This window comes from Mollisia scopiformis (genome assembly GCF_001500285.1).
Source record: "Mollisia scopiformis unplaced genomic scaffold LY89scaffold_35, whole genome shotgun sequence".
NCBI lineage: Eukaryota > Fungi > Ascomycota > Leotiomycetes > Helotiales > Mollisiaceae > Mollisia > Mollisia scopiformis.
The window spans coordinates 195,235-211,694 of NW_017263615.1; the positions used below are offsets into that span (position 1 = coordinate 195,235).

A 16,460-nucleotide genomic window follows, 5' to 3' on the forward strand; every position below is an offset into this window, starting at 1 on the left:
GTGGAAAAGATAAATTGCAGAAATGAAGTGAAGCAGGCTTTGAAAAGGCGCGGGATTGCACGTACCAAGAAAGGTTGAAAGACAAGTAGCTCGTGGTTGTTGTTTCAATATCTAGAGACAGTTAGGTTGAAGAAAGAGTGCAGAAGATACCTTCAGAGCTTGGAAGTTATAGGCAGCCCGAGCTTAGAAGAAGCGAGAAACTTTAGGAAGCTGGGTAGGCGACGTCGTGGCTGAGACAGCATGGGAAAAAGTAATAGTGAAAGCCTACCTATTGTATTTTGGGGAGTGACTGGTGTCCGACGCTCAGGTCAAATTCTGAGCAATCGCTTGTAGAAGAACAGGGTTGAGGGCGTTTAGATGGAGGTTTTGAGAAAGGTTTTGGGTTGAAGTTGTAGAAATAAAAGAATGGACATGAAGAAAACGAAGAATGTTGGAAAGAAAGATGGAGAGTTGAGGGAGCCGGCAATCGAGACTTAGCGCCGGGAGAGTATCTGGGGCGCATTACCACGATTGGACTTGTTTCTCTCGGCAACGCTCGTGAGGAGTGAATATGACGAGGATCTTCCTCTACCTTCCGTTTTGGGCAGATTGATTGATTTTTCAAGAAAGGTGGCTCTACTTACCAAAGCACCAAATAGAAGATCTACAGCGATTATGCCGTTTTTAGCAATGGAGCTTTGGCTCGTGGCTTTCAACGTAGAACGCAGAAATGATATCAAAGGGTAGCAAGGCGATGAGCATGGCTTGAACCTACTTTGCGCTGAATTCTGTATGACCACATGGTTTGCCCCTTCCGCCTTACGAACAAGCAAGCATCGACAGCTCACCTGCTTTTCTCAACCTCTTCAAACTTTGGCCATCCTACCAACTCTCAATCAGCCTGAGGTGAAAGATCTCTTTACGACCTTGTCTAACTTCTACCTAGCTCGTAAAACTCAGCCCACTTATTATTCAATTTCTACCTATCCGAAAAAGTAGCATTCGGTCAGCGAAATGAAAGTTGGGAGAGTCGAGAAGTGACGATTAATATTGAATGGTGGCAAGGATTGGCCAACTTGTCATGAAAACAATTCGCATCATCTACGCGATTGTGTGTGGGGGTCCATGGCGTTGGACTTCTTCAGTTGAACTCGCTGCACACATAAAAGCACCTGTCCTTTTACTTTCCCGTGCACTGTCTCAAAATGAAGCCGATCTGGGTCGTAGCGTGGATTGTCGTTGATTTAACCTTATTTTAGGCACCCATTTGCGGCTTCTCTGACAGGTCAAACGGATACCACCACAAATGCCAAGACCACTCAGATTCCCCCTTTTTCACTCTGTTGCCTGGACGACTGCTTGTACACTATTACATCCCCAATATCCTGCAATATTGAACGTTAAACATAAACATTCATTCCAAATTTTATCTCGAGCTCCACGATGGACCGATTTTTGCTGGAAAATGCTGCACTTTATCGAAAACTAGTCCAGGGGCTCAAACCTACACCGCTACCCCAATCAGAGGATGCAATCAACGGAGCACCAAATCCAGATATGGTTGTTAGTGCTAGAGTCCGACCTCTGTTAGATGAGGATGTAATTGCTGGCTTCCCACGTGCAGTGTTTCCGCGCTCTACTCAGACCGCTGTGGTGGACATCCACGATCTCTACAACCACCCACGTGGACGCCCTATTATCAAGGTGCGGAAAGATTGTTCATCCATACCCTTCATTCGACACGTTTTCCATGAGCAATGCTAACCAAACTCTTCACAGTCCTCCAATTATCAGGTGGATCGACTCTTTGACTCGAAAACAACCACCGAGGAGATTTACGAAGATCTTGTTGCAGATCTCGTTCCCTTTGCATGGAATGGTGGCATCGGGACTCTCTTTACCTATGGTCAGACTGGTTCTGGCAAGACATTTACTGTCAGCCGACTTGAGCAGCTCGTTGCTGAGTCGTTGATGGATGGAAGTTTCGAGGGCCAGAGACAGGTTCACATGACCATCATTGATCTTGCTGGTAACTCGGCTTATGATCTGACAAACTCACGCAAACCAATATCTGTTCTCGAAGACGCATTTGGAGTTACACAGCTAGCTGGTGCACTAGAACATCTAGTCGAGGACAGGGATGAGGTAATGAACCTCATTGAGCGCGCAACATCTTTCAGACGGACAGCCCCAACCCTCAAAAACGATGCTTCATCACGTTCGCACGCTATCTGTCGAATCCGAATCAAAGACCCATCCACGGATTCAGAAGGTCTTCTGTATCTGATCGATCTTGCTGGATCCGAAGCTGCTCGTGATATTGCGAAGCATGGAGCTGACCGGATGCGAGAAACTCGGGAGATCAACATGAGCCTCTCAGTCCTCAAAGACTGCATTCGTGGAAAGGTGGAGTGGGATCTTCTCACCCAATCAAAGGGTCCAAAGTCAAAGCAGAAGAAGCCTCATATTCCGTTCCGACAAGCTGCACTTACGAAGGTCTTGAAGCATGTTTTCGACCCTTCAACCAATAGACGCTGCAAGACGGTTGTCATTGCCTGCATCAATCCGAGTCTTGCAGATACAGGACCAAGCAGGAATACACTCCGGTACGCCGAGCTACTGCGTGTTACGGTTCCGAGGACTGATACGCTTGAACCTAATCCACTGGTACCCACAACCTGGACGAATGGTCAATTGCGGGACTGGATCACCAAAAATGTAAGTTCATGGCTACTTCTGTATAATTCGGTCAATTGTTTTTGACATTCATCTACAGTCAGGTACTCCTCCAGTCTCACCAGCAATCTTGGCACCCAGAGAATCAGGTGCCCAACTCCTCCGATTACCACCTGCAGAGTTTGAAAGTCGATGTTTGAAGACTCCTGGTGTCAGTATCGAGCAGATCAAAGCCTTCCGCTCCAAATTGTGGCAATTACACATCGATGGTCAACGAATTGCTAACACACCTGTGTCAAACACCGAGGAGTCAGCAGAGCCATCCACGTTGTTGAGAGTCGAAAACAGATCATCAAGCCGAGATTTGGATCCCACTGCTTCAGAAGTACCATTCAAACAACGCATTCGGCCTGGTATGGCTGTGTCCTGGCATCAGCCTCCTGAGTCTGGAGATTCAGCACTCGGTATGCCAGATAGCCTTCAGTTGGCAGTGATACTTTGCCCCGCTCAAGCTGGGCAAGCCTGTATCAAAGATGTTCTCGGCAGTGTGGTGAATTCCTCATCAAGTGAGGATACTCAAAATGATAAGGAGTGTGATCCACGATATCTTTGCGCATTGGTGACGCCCGGGTCTACGGCCGAGGCCTACGAGGTCAACCTTTGGAGGCAGATCGTGATTGATGTTGAAATGATGGAGAAAGAGGTGTTTCTCGAGTACGATGCTGGAACTCGATATTACTACATTTCAGTGTGAGGTATGAGGGAAACTGTTTTTAAGTTGATTGACTATAATAGATGATAACTATTTAGATAGAAGTATGAATACACGCTGTTTGCATCATCGCAAACTTGTAAGGTGATTGATAACGCTAGGGCCACACGACTTGGTTTGGGCCGATTTCAAAAGATTCCTGGAAACCAAGGTCCACTGTGCACATGACTATGATTACTTGCGTGATACTGTCGTTGTGTTCAAATTGCCGGATGACTGACATTGTTATCTCACATGGCTGTCTTGTTCAACCAACTTGTAGTCCTCTTCCTGACAGATATGCCACAAACTGAGATTGTGTGGTATAGATGTCCGAAAGACGGAATGGGGGACGATGACTGAGAACGTAAGTATTGTTGGAAACTCCTCCGATTGATGTTTTCGGTTTTGTTGTGCAATCAGCCAAGCCCCATGTTTGCCAGTCGATGGCACTCGTCTCAAGACTTATATAACACTACCGAGAAGACCTGCCATTCTTGCTCGATAGGTCTCTGAGCTCTCGATTACACTCCAAGATTATTTCTCACTTGCCTATCCTTGTTTAGTATCCCACCTCTTGTCTGTCCATCCTAATGATCCCGTATGGGTGGCGAATCAGTAAGACTTGGTGTCTACCTGCAACTAACTTCAAAGCTGTAAAAGTAATACAGCCTTGATGTCGTCGAATTGTCTTGCATTACAAATTTTGGAGTCGGCTTGTCTAAAAGTTACCACACTGGAATTTGATAGGTTTAAATGCTCGTAATAAAAATACAACTTATAGACTTTTTCAAAGTGTGGCCGGCGTTTGGTGTTGGTTTTACTGCAAATGTCGCTTCTAACGATCACTTTCCAAGCATTTTCAAGATACTAACATACGCAAAATGTCGGCTACTTTCTCTCTAAGCCCAAATCATACATATTCTTCCCTACTCCATCCGAAGTCTACTACGAGATAACCCCATTCTTGGTTTCGATTTCTTATCTTCACGTGACGACGGGTTGGCTTGAGTGCTGACCTCATCACTGTTCTCTCATCCGGTGTGTCTAATCGTCTTTCACTTCCGTCCATACAATTACAACCTTCAATTCCATTGCAATCGCTGTTGCCAACAATTTGGAAGGATCGCAGATCTAAGACACCTCACGTGAGCTGAGCGTTTCACGTTTCAAGTCAGGGGCTTCTTCTGCACCCGCGTTCCAGCTGCCACCTCACTCCGATCTCACTCTTGGATCTCAACATAGATATACATTCTCTTTACCAGACTAAATATATACCCTGGAACGATATATATATACAATTCTAGAATCGGCTCTTAGGCCATTTACGTACCAGAACAAATCGGTTTCAGCATTCCTAGCCTCCGAACATTCATACACACACTGTCTTTAGGTCATCTTTATATAATTTCATCTCTTATCGATTCTTATGTCAGCCTTTCACGATGAGGCTGAGCAGCCCCTCTTGGTAGAACATCACCAAGACGACAATGGATCGCAGGTTGATGTCAAATCCGATCCTGACAGATTCCGAGCTTCGGCTCGAGTCGTTGGATGCTGTTTCGTAGCTGCCTCTGCTGGTTGGCATGATGGATGTATAGGGGCACTCATCCCTTATCTCCAGGTATACTATGGCGGTGTCAGCGATGAAAAGGTCGCCCTTGTGTTCATCGGTTCGTTCACAGGGTACATACTGGCATCGCTGTTGAACGTAACCCTGAGCAATCGACTTGGGCTTGGACGTCTTATTGTACTCGGTGCTTGTGCTCAGGGGCTGGCTTCAGCTGTCATTGCCTTCCGGCCACCCTTCATCGCCATCGCGATTTGCTATGCTGTCGCTGGCTTTGGTCTTGCTCTCCAAGACGCCCAGTTCAATACTTATATTGCTCGGCTCCCGGGTGCTCCAACGAAGTTGGGTGTTGTACATGCGATATATGGAATTGGTGCATTGTTGTCCCCGGCGGCCGCTACCTTGCTCATGAGAGCCAATCTTCCGCCTCCACTGTTCTACTTAACCAACCTTGCATGGTGTATTGCAAGTCTGGGTGTCCTCTTGCTGGGCTTTGGATTCGGAGGTGGTGACTTTTCAGGCAGACAAACTGAGGTCGAAGCCGATGATCGGGTGGCATCGCTGAAGACTGTTGTCTCGGATCGTGTAGTATGGGCTGCCTTGATGTTTGTCAGCTTGTACACTGGGTCCGAAACAAGCGAAGCAGGCTGGATTGTCTCTTTCCTGATGAGAGAGCGAGATGGAGGCTCAATGTCCGGCTACGCTTCTTCGGCCTTCTACACTGGTCTGACGTCCGGCCGCGTTGTACTGCTGCCTCTGACCGCTGTTCTCAATGACAAGAGAGCAGTCACACTCTATGCTGCCCTGGCTCTTGCCATGCAGGTTGTTGTATGGACGTCTCCGGTATTCCTTGTGGACTTCATTGCCGTCGCAGCTTGCGGATTTGTGATGGGTCCCGTATATCCCGTCACTGTGTCCCTCGTCACCAAAGCCACACCTCATGGGTATCATCCCGGAGCGCTCAGTCTCATGGCAAGCGTTGGACAATCCGGAAGTGCGTTTTTGCCATTCTTGGTGGGAACCCTTGCTGAATCTTTTGGTATTGGAGCCCTGCAGCCTGTGCTTATAGCCATGTTTGCCTTGATGATCCTGCTCTGGCAATTGGTCCCGTCTCCTGAACCAGGATCGCTATCTTCTCAATCTTCTGTTGGGTCCAAACCGGCCTCTATTCTCGGAAGTGCGGATTCCATAACCATTATTGAATCCGAATAGCCTCCGCCAACCCTTCATATCCTTGATGACCGTAACCCTGCCATGCCCTGCGCTGTTGAGTTAGGCGTCATTCCACCTAGTAATTCAAGATTCTATAATGAGCGGAAGAGTTTCATGCATGTAGATATGAAGCATGACTTCGAGGAGCTGGATTCCAAGTTTCTGCTGGCACTCCGGGACGAATCGATTGGGTTTAGAGAGCCGGGGTTTGCTCTCAAGTTCCATTGCGCTTCGCATTCTCGGAATGCAACGGACGATGGACTCTTCGTTGCGGATAGGATGATTTATCACACTGTCAACTATCAGAACGATTGTCGGCCGATACAGAGTCTGGCTGAACATTGATCTCTTTCTAGTCGCGAACGTATCAACGCGGTCTGTAAAAAGTCGAGTTTGAGGCATGGGCAATGCGAAGCCCGCCTTACACATTTACCTTACAGCGGTGTCCAATTGTAAAATTATGTCTTCAGCCACTCCTCGTCTTGATCCCGGTCTGTATTGTGTCAAGCAGTGGACGCCATTTCGGATCGACCCTCAAGCACCTGCTCCAGCTTTTGCTCTTACCAGCCTGCCTTTTCTTAAGCTTCTACTCGCCGTTATAAATATGATTATGATTGTTATTCCCGTAACTGGAGGATGTCTCTGGGGTGTTACTTCGGAAGGAGACTGGGTAGTCGAGAGAGGGTTGCTCGATATGATGCTAATCCGGCATAATTCGTCAACGTCGGGTAGACCTGGGTACAATAATATAATTAGCCATTGAGAATCATTCCGAGCTTACTCTGTTAGCTTGTGGTCAGCGTGTAGAGGGACCATACGCAAGATACGGTAGCTTCATCGTACATGTAACACTGTTCAGACCAGGTTATGCACTTCGAATTGGTCACCAGGAACGCAAACTCCTAGCAGGGCTTTATCAATCCATGGTAGACCAGTGATGGTCTGTCTGCTGTGGATCCCGAAACTGTATCTCGTTGAAGCTATTGCTGCTCCAGAGGAGCTACAAATTCCGCCATTGCGAATCCGCGAACCTGATTGATTGTGTTTAAAGGAGGGTACCAAGGGAAGACGCGAAGGCAATTCTAGAGACCGATCAAGTATCTGGAAAAATCCAGATATTTTTCAACACTTTCAAGTGCTGTTGTAAATAGAAAGTTTGGAGCTTAAAGACTGATTAAGTCTAGCTTGATGTGTAGTCCCGGATTCGAGAGCACTCAAGCGGGCGATTGCTTGTTGGTTTTCCACGCACGTCAACCTCGAACAAGCACCAACACATGGAAACATTGAGTTTGACTTCATCAGCGAATTGCAACCAAGACCGGAAATAAGCAGAAATAAGCACAATTTCTTCGACTCTGTCTACCCTCGCATTCTGGATATCAACCAGAGACCTTCAGACAACCAGCACGCCCCCAATGGCTTCTTCAACAGCCGATCCAAAGCCACGCGCCTATACTCTTGACGAACGCGACGATGGCTATTACTATACGCCTACATTTCCTAGGCAAACGAAAGAAGCTCGCATCAACATGGTGATGAGCGATATCCCGGATGAGCTGAGCGAACCTCGTTGTTGGACTGCAGAGGATTGCCAAAAACACGATTTCAGAGATGTTGGTCGCAAACCAGCCTACATGACCTATGGAAAAGGATCGAAGAAGACCGAGTGGCTCCATGCCCGATACATATCGCCACAAGAGAACCACGATGCTGGTCGTTTCGAGGCAATGACAAAAATTCGCGACCACTTCTTGGATCACGAATATCAGAAAGAAATGCTGGCTGTCCAAGCAAACAAGACGAATCATCTTGAAAGGCGCGGAACTGGCTTCGATCTCTCGTGGGCTGTCCCACCTCATCACGCTGGAATCAGAATATCGAAAATCGCTCAAAAGCATGAGTCTAACACAGAGATACTCAAGCTTCTGGCAGAAGTTAATATGGACATCTTGGGCGAAGCGGTTCCAGAACTGAACGCCCGTGGCGGCATGTACCTACGGCAATGGGCGAAGAATGCTGCCATGACTTTTGGGAGCGAGTCCAACGTATGCTCTACCTCTGCTCAGGTCAATGTCTCCAAGCTGGGAGAGAATCTGGGCGTTGCTCTCAAGGGAAAGGGCAAGCCACACATGGATATCAATGATGTCCCAACCTATTATACAGTCCTACTATTTCTGAGCAATCCACCACCCGAGTGGTATGAGGGAAAGTTTGTTATCTACAGCACCAGAGTCTTCTGCGAAGGAGCAACTTTTGGTGCTTTGGTATTCTCTTCTAAGCACCCACACAGCAGTCAAGGTTTTGGTTTCTATCAACCTGACTTACCGCAAGATCTTCGATACACCCTACCCGAAGGTCTAACCTTACCAGTGGTTCCCGACCACCTACCCCATAGTCGTGTAGCTATTCCAATCTACTGCCGGAGCGATGCCATGAAGCCTCGGAAGAAGTGGCTGAAATGGCTGACATCGGACACTTTACCTGAAGAAGCCATTGTCGTTTTCGGGACCAAGCGTAACCTGCAAGAATGGGGGCTACGCTTTTTCATCAACATACGAAGCAAGAACGATATACGCTCTGCCGATGAATGGTGCGATGCATACACTTAGGTCGAGAATGGTGTGATGGAAAGACCTGCCTTATGGATTGCCATATTGGCTTTGGAGGAGAATGTGGAACTGGATAAGCTGTACAAGGCATTCTACCAGATGACACTTGACACCAGCTGTGGGCGCTCTATGCCAAAGCAACAAGGCCAAAATGCGGCTCAAAAGCCCAGGAAGAAGAGAGGAGAAGGAGCGAAATACAATCCAGATGAGTCCAAAGTGCAATGCCGCGGAGTCGTTGGTCGAAAGCGTGGCGGAAAGTCTGCGCGATGTGGCATTTCCTTCAAGCCGTCACGCTGGGAGAACGGGTTCTGCAAAATACATCAAAGTCAAGCACCCCAGTAGATCAATGCTTGAAGTGAGGATCAAGCACAAGAGGGCAATAGAGGGCAATAAGGGCGAGGAAGTGGAAATCATAGTTGATGAGTAAGGATCCGAGAGTAGGAGATATCAAACGGCATGTGGGAAGTGGAAGGAGCCTTGATTGTTCAAGCAATCTCCAAGATTGTCAAGTCTACATTGACGAAGTTTTACCCCGAAATGAACCACCCAATATTCCGCTGGCAGTGGGTCAAGAGCGCCGCGGCAACATACGGAGATCCTGACCAGATCTGGCATACCTCCATCCAAGTCAACGTCTCAGCCATTGGTGCTGATCAGGTCCAAGCTATCAAGGGTAAAGGCAAGGCGCACATTGATCGCAACGACATGCCGTATGCTCTCTCCCTCATTTTGTTCCTGAGCCACGCACCGGAGAACTTTTACCACGGTAGATTCGTCAGTTATGGTGTCAAAGCAGCTTGCGAATGCGCTCCATACGGGTCCTTGCTTCTGATGTCGAAGCTCCCCCATGGCTGTACAGGCTACGGTTACTACGATCCAGAGTTACCCCAACAAATGCGATATAATTACCCTCCTGGCCTGATAATTCCCGTTGTTCCCAAAGAATATGGGTTTGGTCGCATCGTCGCTGTGAGCTACGGACGAAATACCTGTTACAAGTCAAATATTAACATACCCAATCCTGACTTGCTTACGGATGCAGCACTTCCGGTCCTTGGCTCCTATAGAGCTATGTACGAATACAGGATTCGTTACCAGATGACCAAACGGGATAAGGATGACACCACAACTGCGGAAGAGTGGTCTGAGAAGTTCAGCTGGATGGAAAACGGTAGAAAGGAAACACCGAAGATGGAAATTGCAACTATTGCCCTGGAAGAAAACCCAGTATACGAGAAGATGATGACGGCTATGAAGGAGATGTTCCTGGATGCAGGATGTGGTATGATGATGCCTGGAGACGGCCCCAAACCCAAGACGGGTCGTCGTGGAGGATTACTAGGAGAAGTCAAAATTAGGTGCCACAGAATCAACGTCAATAAGAAGCAATGTGCCATACCACTTTATGTAAGGCGGTGGGGGAATACGTTCTGCAAGAGACACCAAGGCTAAGTACCTAAGGTTGCTGTTACTGATGACGGAGAAGTTGTAGAAGGGGTTGGGGAGCATGCAAGTATGGCGGAAGGTGTCGATGGTATCACGGAAGACGCAAGCGACGATTTCACTGACGATGATGCGGACGGTACTGATGATGACTCCGACGACGAGTGCTGGCAAGGATTAGAGGACGAGAATGCTGATTGGGAAAGAGTGTTGAATGAAGGACTGGTAGATGAATCAGATCAAGTATCTGGCCACGACGCCATGGAGGGAACAAAGTCAGAGGGAAGTGTGTAGTACTTCAAATGCTAGGTACAAAGTCTGTCTTCGAAGAATCTACCTCAGATAGTACTCTCCTTCGGTAGGGTTGAATGCAAAGCAATGTACAAACTATAATGACGATATATGAAACCGAGATTGTCTGTGGCGAAGAAGTGATTTGTGAGCCCATAACCTGGCCATGAAACTTAGGAACAAGGTGGACTTGTAATATTAATATATGCACATTTGACGAATTTCCAATGACATACTATTCAGCTGTCTACACTTGAAAATGCTCCGTCCTCATGGATTCCTGGAAGTATACCCGTCCTGGCTCTAGCACTTCGGAACCATCGTATTTACCGGTTGTGGAGTTGTTCATGCTAAGAAACTCGCCCAAGTGTGGGAGATGCATGCCATCCGTCGATTCTAGCTTTGTTCTGCCAGACTCCGAATAAGCATTCACACGCCCAACTGTTGTTGAGTTTTGCGTATTCTGAGATTGCAAACTGTGCAGACTAACAACACTCCGCACGCTACGAATTACCGCTGGGAGAGAAATCCCTTTGAAAAAGACCTGCAGTATTGGTAAGCATGCTGCAATGAGCGCGAGAGAGCATTCGATTATGCTCCAATATAATATTGTGGATGACGTGACTGTCACACGCCTGTAAGCAAATTATCACACAAAGATTTTCTTGATACTGACGATGTCTGTCTTCGGTCGATGCGAGGTCGGTAAAGCTCCTCCGGTACACTTCTTCATACATGGCCATTCTTGCAATGGACGCAGCCAATGACCTATTCACGATTAATCATTGGACGAGTAGACCTGAAGAGTGCAACTGACATTGCACCTAACAGAAATATGCCTGTAACAGCGAACCTTTTGGCAGTCCCAATTCGTAGTCTCCAAATCTGTATATCATCAGAAACGGAGGTCCATGGTGAGCTATAGGAAGAGAAACTACCATAGGCATAGGAAGACACAGAATCATGACATCAGTCACGAAATCAGAAATATAGAATGACCGCTCGATCGTGAACCCTCCTTTCCCATAGTACTTCTCGACACCTTGAAGAGATCCCCAGTAGGCCGACATGTGTAATCCACATCCAAAGATAAAGGTGAAAAGGTATGCAAGGGTCCACAGAAAGATGATAGCAACTGCAACAAATGTAACCCAGCTGAACACGCCACGCTTATCAACAATGAGAAGCCTGCGATAAAAGAATAGGACGCTGAGCTTTATGAAGCCGTTGGATATAATCAAGAAAAGTTGCAGAAAGTAGGTCAACTAGTCACACGAGCATCAGTATCACCAATACGCAACTGAAAGATGACAGATTGATAGAAGATGAGATGATCTCACCTTGTCGATCAACGAGAAACTCTCTGTTAGCGCATACTTTAGCGTCGAATATCCAATTTGATGCTTGGCAATGCCTATAAGCATGAAAACAGCTACGATGATCAACATCAACTAGGGAAATGGTGTGTTAGCGTGAAAGACGTGATATTCATCCGGTATCCGTGACATACTAGGGCCAGAATGATTAGCCAGTCATCAAGACTCATCTTCTGTTTCTGTCAGATCTTCGCTTTCATCCTCATACCAATAGCGACAATGCCGAGAAATGGGAGCACGGTACTGGCGGCAAAGATCTCACCCGGCGACGCATACGAGAACCAACTGCCATTGTATTGCTTTGCTGCAGCGGTTGCCATGATTTAAGGCCTCAAGTTTTGAGGTACGGAATACGAACAAAAAAAGAGTCAAGAAGGGAACAGGATCGAAGAACAATTATCGCCGGCGTGGACGTTATGTCCCCGAGAAGTTACATGTATTGCAGAATCGTAAGATTATAAATGTATTTGTAAGGGAACGCTAGCCCTTGACTGAATTATCGGATTAGTTGGAAAGTAGATGCAGATGCGGGAACCATACTGCAGAAACCGGGGCGAGCCGGGCCGGTGCCACACTGCATGCGAAATGTGCAATATCTCGAGTGTATGGAGGAAAAGCCACAACACTTTGCCGTGCGTACAATAAAGAATATTAGCCGGTTGACACTCAACGAACTGCTATCGTTGGTTGTGTAAATGGGACAGGTTTTTATTGGTCAAAAAGGACCATGTGTAGCTACGATCCAAACAGGAAGGCGTGTAATGTTGGATTTCGCTTCTAGGCTCACAGGGCGTGCGATCGATTTCACGACCCTGTATACAACCCGGTCTTGGTTTTTCCCTATTCAGGGTGATTCAAAACCAACATTTTATATCAGCCAGCACAGTTCGGCAAATTTTCAGCACCTCACAAGAAGTCCCAAATAAAGAGGAGGGTAGATGTCTCGCAACTATGTTTCTTCTCACAAAACAAGATTGTCATCCGAACGCAAGCCGACACCAAACCTGGAAACGTTCAACAGCACTCACTTCCCATTCAATACCATAGAAGAAAAGATCGAAAACTATTATCATGGCGCCTCTACGTCAAATGTTTCTTGTCGTGCTCGCTTGGGTCGGTATTGCTAGTGCTTTTCCCATGGCAGGTCAGTGACATTCTCTTTTATGACTCTCACTTCTGATCTAACATGACACGAGCAGATGTGGGAAATGATGAACAGAGCACGACAGTAATTGATACAGCACCACCGTCTCCGGTTTATCCATACTAGAGATTGCTTTCAAGAAACAGATCCCTCCGAAATTGTGAAGTATGCTCACCCTGATCATCCTGACTTTCGTGTCTGCTGACAAAATTCTTTCACTTAGACACTGAGATGTTTGGTGGCTTGGCGGCCAATGTTAGCTCGTTTGTGGCTCGGAATAGATTGCTTGAAGGTCTTTCGTGAAGTCAGCTAGTTTGCAGAGTGAGCCGGAAACCATCGAAAAAGGGTACGATTGATACATACCGTAAAGAGACTTTTCCACTGGACAGCGGGTTGATACGTTGACAAATATCAGTAATGACGTGATATTAAGTAAAATTGACAACAAGAATGTGAATTTTGCTGTGAACGAGAATTTATGTATTACTAGGGGACTACTACTCTGATAATCGGAGAGAAGTCTTTCCTGGGCCTCTTTGTTTGTCGCCATGTCCATCTTGGCGATTTCTGAAGCTATGTTCTTCTGGAGTGGCAGAAGGAAGAACGCAGTGAGAGTATTGATATGTTGTTGGAACAGAGGATACCAAGAACCACGCACAGCCTAGGCCATGACCTCCTCACTGGGAGGGGTTGCTAAATGTGGGGGTTCGAGTTTGTTGTGATTATCTATCTCGGACTAAGAATTGGCATGGTGATAATTCATTGTTAGGACCGATTAATAGTCGCATACAACCAACATCAAGTTATCATATCGATAAATAGTTTACGACGTGCATCGGGTGCGGCGCAGACCCAACAGAACTACCGGCATGCTTTACCAACATGTACGCCGCATGCTTGCAGTAAAATGTTGGAAGTTCAAGTTGACTCTCGGCATATCAGGATATTATCCGGATTGTCACAGCTACATCTCTGAAATCCAACATAACTGTGAAAAACTTACCAAAGTTCCCATTTCTTAGACCACACCTAGCATGATGCTGGCGACGCTAATTACAGTGTCGTACTTTCTACGGGTTACACCTGCACTCCCGGGTCTCGGTCGATCATAGGCTAATAGGGCAACTGTGACCCTATCATCAGATAAGAGACCAGTCCGAGACAACAGTGAGTGACACCATAGACGGCAACCATACACCGGGCTCAGGTTTCTGCTTCGCTCCTGTTCCCTCTCTGCTACATGACCTACGGTGCTGCTCGAATGTTGGGCCAATTTCTCTGAAAATTGGACAAGTTTCGAATATGATTGCCTGGATCTTCATCGTACTCCTGGTGTTTTACCTCGTTAGGAAGTTCTTCCAGCAAAGGGCATACGAAAATACTATACTCAAGCATGGCTGTTCACCACCTCCTCAATATCAACACAAAGATCCTATTTTGGGCATCGACCTCTTCCTGTCCACCGTTCGAAGCATTTCAGCCGGAAATTCGTTCATCCATTCCCAAAGCTTGTTCGGTAAATATGGCAAGACTTTTGAAACCAACTCTTTTGGGAAACGAGTTCTTTTGACAATGGACAGTGAGAATATTCATGCCATTCTTGTCACCTTGCAGAGGAAGTTCTTGGTGGAGGAGTTGAGGATACGTGCCACTGAAAACTTTCTGGGAAGAGGAGTCTTCAATACGGATGGACCTTCCTGGGAGCATTCAAGAGCTCTTCTCCGACCTATCTTTGCAAGGGCGCAGATATCTAATCTTGGTCATCTTGAAGCACGTGTCGATGCTTTGATTGGTTTGATACCTCGTGATGGATCGACGGTTGACTTGTTGCCTCTGTTAAAACGCCTTGTAAGCAAACACTATCATTGGATATCTCTTCTATTGTCAGGAATGATTCTGACTTCAACTTAGTTCCTCGATACCTCAACCGAGTTCATTTTTGGAGAATCTGTCAACACTCTGGTTCCAGGAACGAGCAGTTTCGACGCTCAGAACTTCCTCGGTGCTTTTGACACCGCCTTAAAAGGCATAGGCATTCGGATAGTCCTGGGAAGACTTGCTTTCCTCCAAGGTATTGATACACATTGGAAAAAAGCTTGCCAGGTAGTCCACTCGTTCATCGATCGGAACATCGACGTTGCAATTCAGAGACGTAATAGAAACTCTCAAGATTCAACGAAACGAAGTTTTGTCCTTCTGGATGAACTGGTCAAGGAAACCCAAGACCGTCTGTACTTGCGTTCTCAGTTGCTGAACATTTTCCTCCCTGCCCGTGACTCTACCGCAATTGGTATTGCCAACGTTTTCTTCCTCATAGCTCGGCATCCTTTGGTCTGGGACAAACTTCGAGCCGAGGTCTTGAACAACGATGCCCCTGTGAACTTCGAGACTCTGAAGTCTATGAAGTATGTTAGGCACGTGGTGAATGAAAGTGAGACAATCTTTGATACCCCGATAATGTCTGTCAGAATCTAACGCTTTTCAGGCCTTCGGCTTATTGCACCATCCGGTAGAAACTTACGTTTGGCCACAGAAGATTGTATTCTCCCACATGGTGGAGGAGCAGATGGAAGCCAACCAATCTTCGTTCAAAAGGGTACGGAGGTGATGTTTGTATTCAGATCTATGCATTACGATGAGGATCTATGGGGTGAAGATGCAGATGATTTCAGACCAGAGCGCTGGGAGCGTTCTGATTCTATTCCACAGCATGGATACGTCCCCTTCTCTGCTGGAGGACGAGTGTGTCCTGCGCAGCAGATGGTTTTGACGGAATGCGCTTACATCTTGGTAAGATTGGTGCGTGAATTCGAGAAAATAGAGAATCGAGACCCCGAAGAGAGCTTTATCGAGCAGCACAAACTGCAAATGGAGAGCAGGAATGGTGTAAAGGTCGCTTTCACGGTAGCCACGTGATGTTCACTTGGAAGATTACCAAGTATGGTATTGAATTAAATGAATTCTAAGATGTCATTACCGTATTAATTGGTTTATATGATATCATTATCAAATAAGGTACTAGGTCATATAAGACAAGGCCCCCTGAGCCTTCACTAAATGCAACACTGAATAGGGTATGTAAAATAGAGTAACTTACAGTAAAGTGTTTCTTATTGTGCTATTATGACATAGACTGCGGCCGGGGAGATTCAAATGACCCAATTCCAAATAGGATATTAATTTTGAAGTAAGACATGGTACCCAATCAGACTTCCTACCTCCATTTGCCTCTAGTATGATGTCTTAGAGACCAATTAATATGGTATTTCAGAACTTATGAGGAAATTTAAGTAAAAAGAATTAGGGTTTTCGACAGTCTACAATTGCCCATACTTTTGTTACTATTCACCTGTTTCCGGTTGTTGCCTATTCGCTTAGAGAATCATGAGTCGCTGAGCCTAGCACCAGA

At 46.6% G+C, this 16,460-nt stretch overlaps 6 protein-coding genes across 6 annotated transcripts; 5 read left to right on the plus strand and 1 right to left on the minus strand.

Moving 5' to 3' along the window:
• The first annotated feature begins 1,409 nt into the window (after nucleotides 1-1,409).
• Nucleotides 1,410-3,472, plus strand: LY89DRAFT_660002 (P-loop containing nucleoside triphosphate hydrolase protein). The gene is made up of 3 exons (XM_018212536.1): nucleotides 1,410-1,683; nucleotides 1,759-2,697; nucleotides 2,756-3,472. The coding sequence occupies exons 1-3, from the start codon at nucleotides 1,423-1,425 to the stop codon at nucleotides 3,407-3,409; spliced, it is 1,854 nt and encodes a 617-aa protein (XP_018062103.1). The 5' UTR covers nucleotides 1,410-1,422; the 3' UTR covers nucleotides 3,410-3,472.
• Nucleotides 3,473-4,931: 1,459 nt separating this feature from the next.
• On the plus strand, nucleotides 4,932-6,086 carry LY89DRAFT_555210 (MFS general substrate transporter; the record flags this gene model as incomplete). The annotated part of the gene is made up of 1 exon (XM_018208358.1): nucleotides 4,932-6,086. A coding segment is annotated over one exon (1,155 nt), but the record flags the coding sequence as incomplete, so codon positions are not given.
• A 1,559-nt stretch (nucleotides 6,087-7,645) lies between these two features.
• LY89DRAFT_352302 (uncharacterized protein) lies at nucleotides 7,646-9,025 on the plus strand. Its single transcript, XM_018206930.1, has one exon. It carries the CDS (start codon nucleotides 7,718-7,720, stop codon nucleotides 8,795-8,797), a length of 1,080 nt encoding a protein of 359 aa, XP_018062105.1. The 5' UTR covers nucleotides 7,646-7,717; the 3' UTR covers nucleotides 8,798-9,025.
• LY89DRAFT_352338 (uncharacterized protein) lies at nucleotides 9,026-10,513 on the plus strand. The gene has a single exon (XM_018206931.1). The coding sequence runs from the start codon at nucleotides 9,254-9,256 to the stop codon at nucleotides 10,247-10,249; it is 996 nt and encodes a 331-aa protein (XP_018062106.1). The 5' UTR covers nucleotides 9,026-9,253; the 3' UTR covers nucleotides 10,250-10,513.
• Nucleotides 10,514-10,587: 74 nt separating this feature from the next.
• LY89DRAFT_789440 (uncharacterized protein) lies at nucleotides 10,588-12,227 on the minus strand (the record flags this gene model as incomplete). Its single annotated transcript, XM_018223255.1, has 8 exons — nucleotides 10,588-10,720; nucleotides 10,768-11,155; nucleotides 11,208-11,299; nucleotides 11,349-11,416; nucleotides 11,470-11,796; nucleotides 11,872-11,982; nucleotides 12,042-12,080; nucleotides 12,126-12,227. The coding sequence occupies 7 exons, from the start codon at nucleotides 12,225-12,227 to the stop codon at nucleotides 10,779-10,781; spliced, it is 1,116 nt and encodes a 371-aa protein (XP_018062107.1). The 3' UTR covers nucleotides 10,588-10,720; nucleotides 10,768-10,778.
• A 2,126-nt stretch (nucleotides 12,228-14,353) lies between these two features.
• On the plus strand, nucleotides 14,354-15,967 carry LY89DRAFT_702217 (cytochrome P450 alkane hydroxylase-like protein; the record flags this gene model as incomplete). The annotated part of the gene is made up of 3 exons (XM_018217239.1): nucleotides 14,354-14,899; nucleotides 14,963-15,482; nucleotides 15,537-15,967. 3 exons carry the CDS (start codon nucleotides 14,354-14,356, stop codon nucleotides 15,965-15,967), a joined length of 1,497 nt encoding a protein of 498 aa, XP_018062108.1.
• Nucleotides 15,968-16,460: the final 493 nt, after the last annotated feature.

Excerpts from the sequence above, each read along its gene's own strand:
- LY89DRAFT_352338 (XM_018206931.1), top strand. The coding sequence starts at position 9,254 with ATGTGGGAAGTGGAAGGAGCCTTGATTGTTCAAGCAATCTCCAAGATT.
- LY89DRAFT_660002 (XM_018212536.1), top strand. The coding sequence starts at position 1,423 with ATGGACCGATTTTTGCTGGAAAATGCTGCACTTTATCGAAAACTAGTC. Across the intron at positions 1,684-1,758 it reads GTGGACGCCCTATTATCAAG|TCCTCCAATTATCAGGTGGA; the intron begins GTGCGGAAAGAT and ends AACTCTTCACAG. Across the intron at positions 2,698-2,755 it reads GGGACTGGATCACCAAAAAT|TCAGGTACTCCTCCAGTCTC; the intron begins GTAAGTTCATGG and ends ATTCATCTACAG.
- LY89DRAFT_352302 (XM_018206930.1), top strand. The coding sequence starts at position 7,718 with ATGGTGATGAGCGATATCCCGGATGAGCTGAGCGAACCTCGTTGTTGG.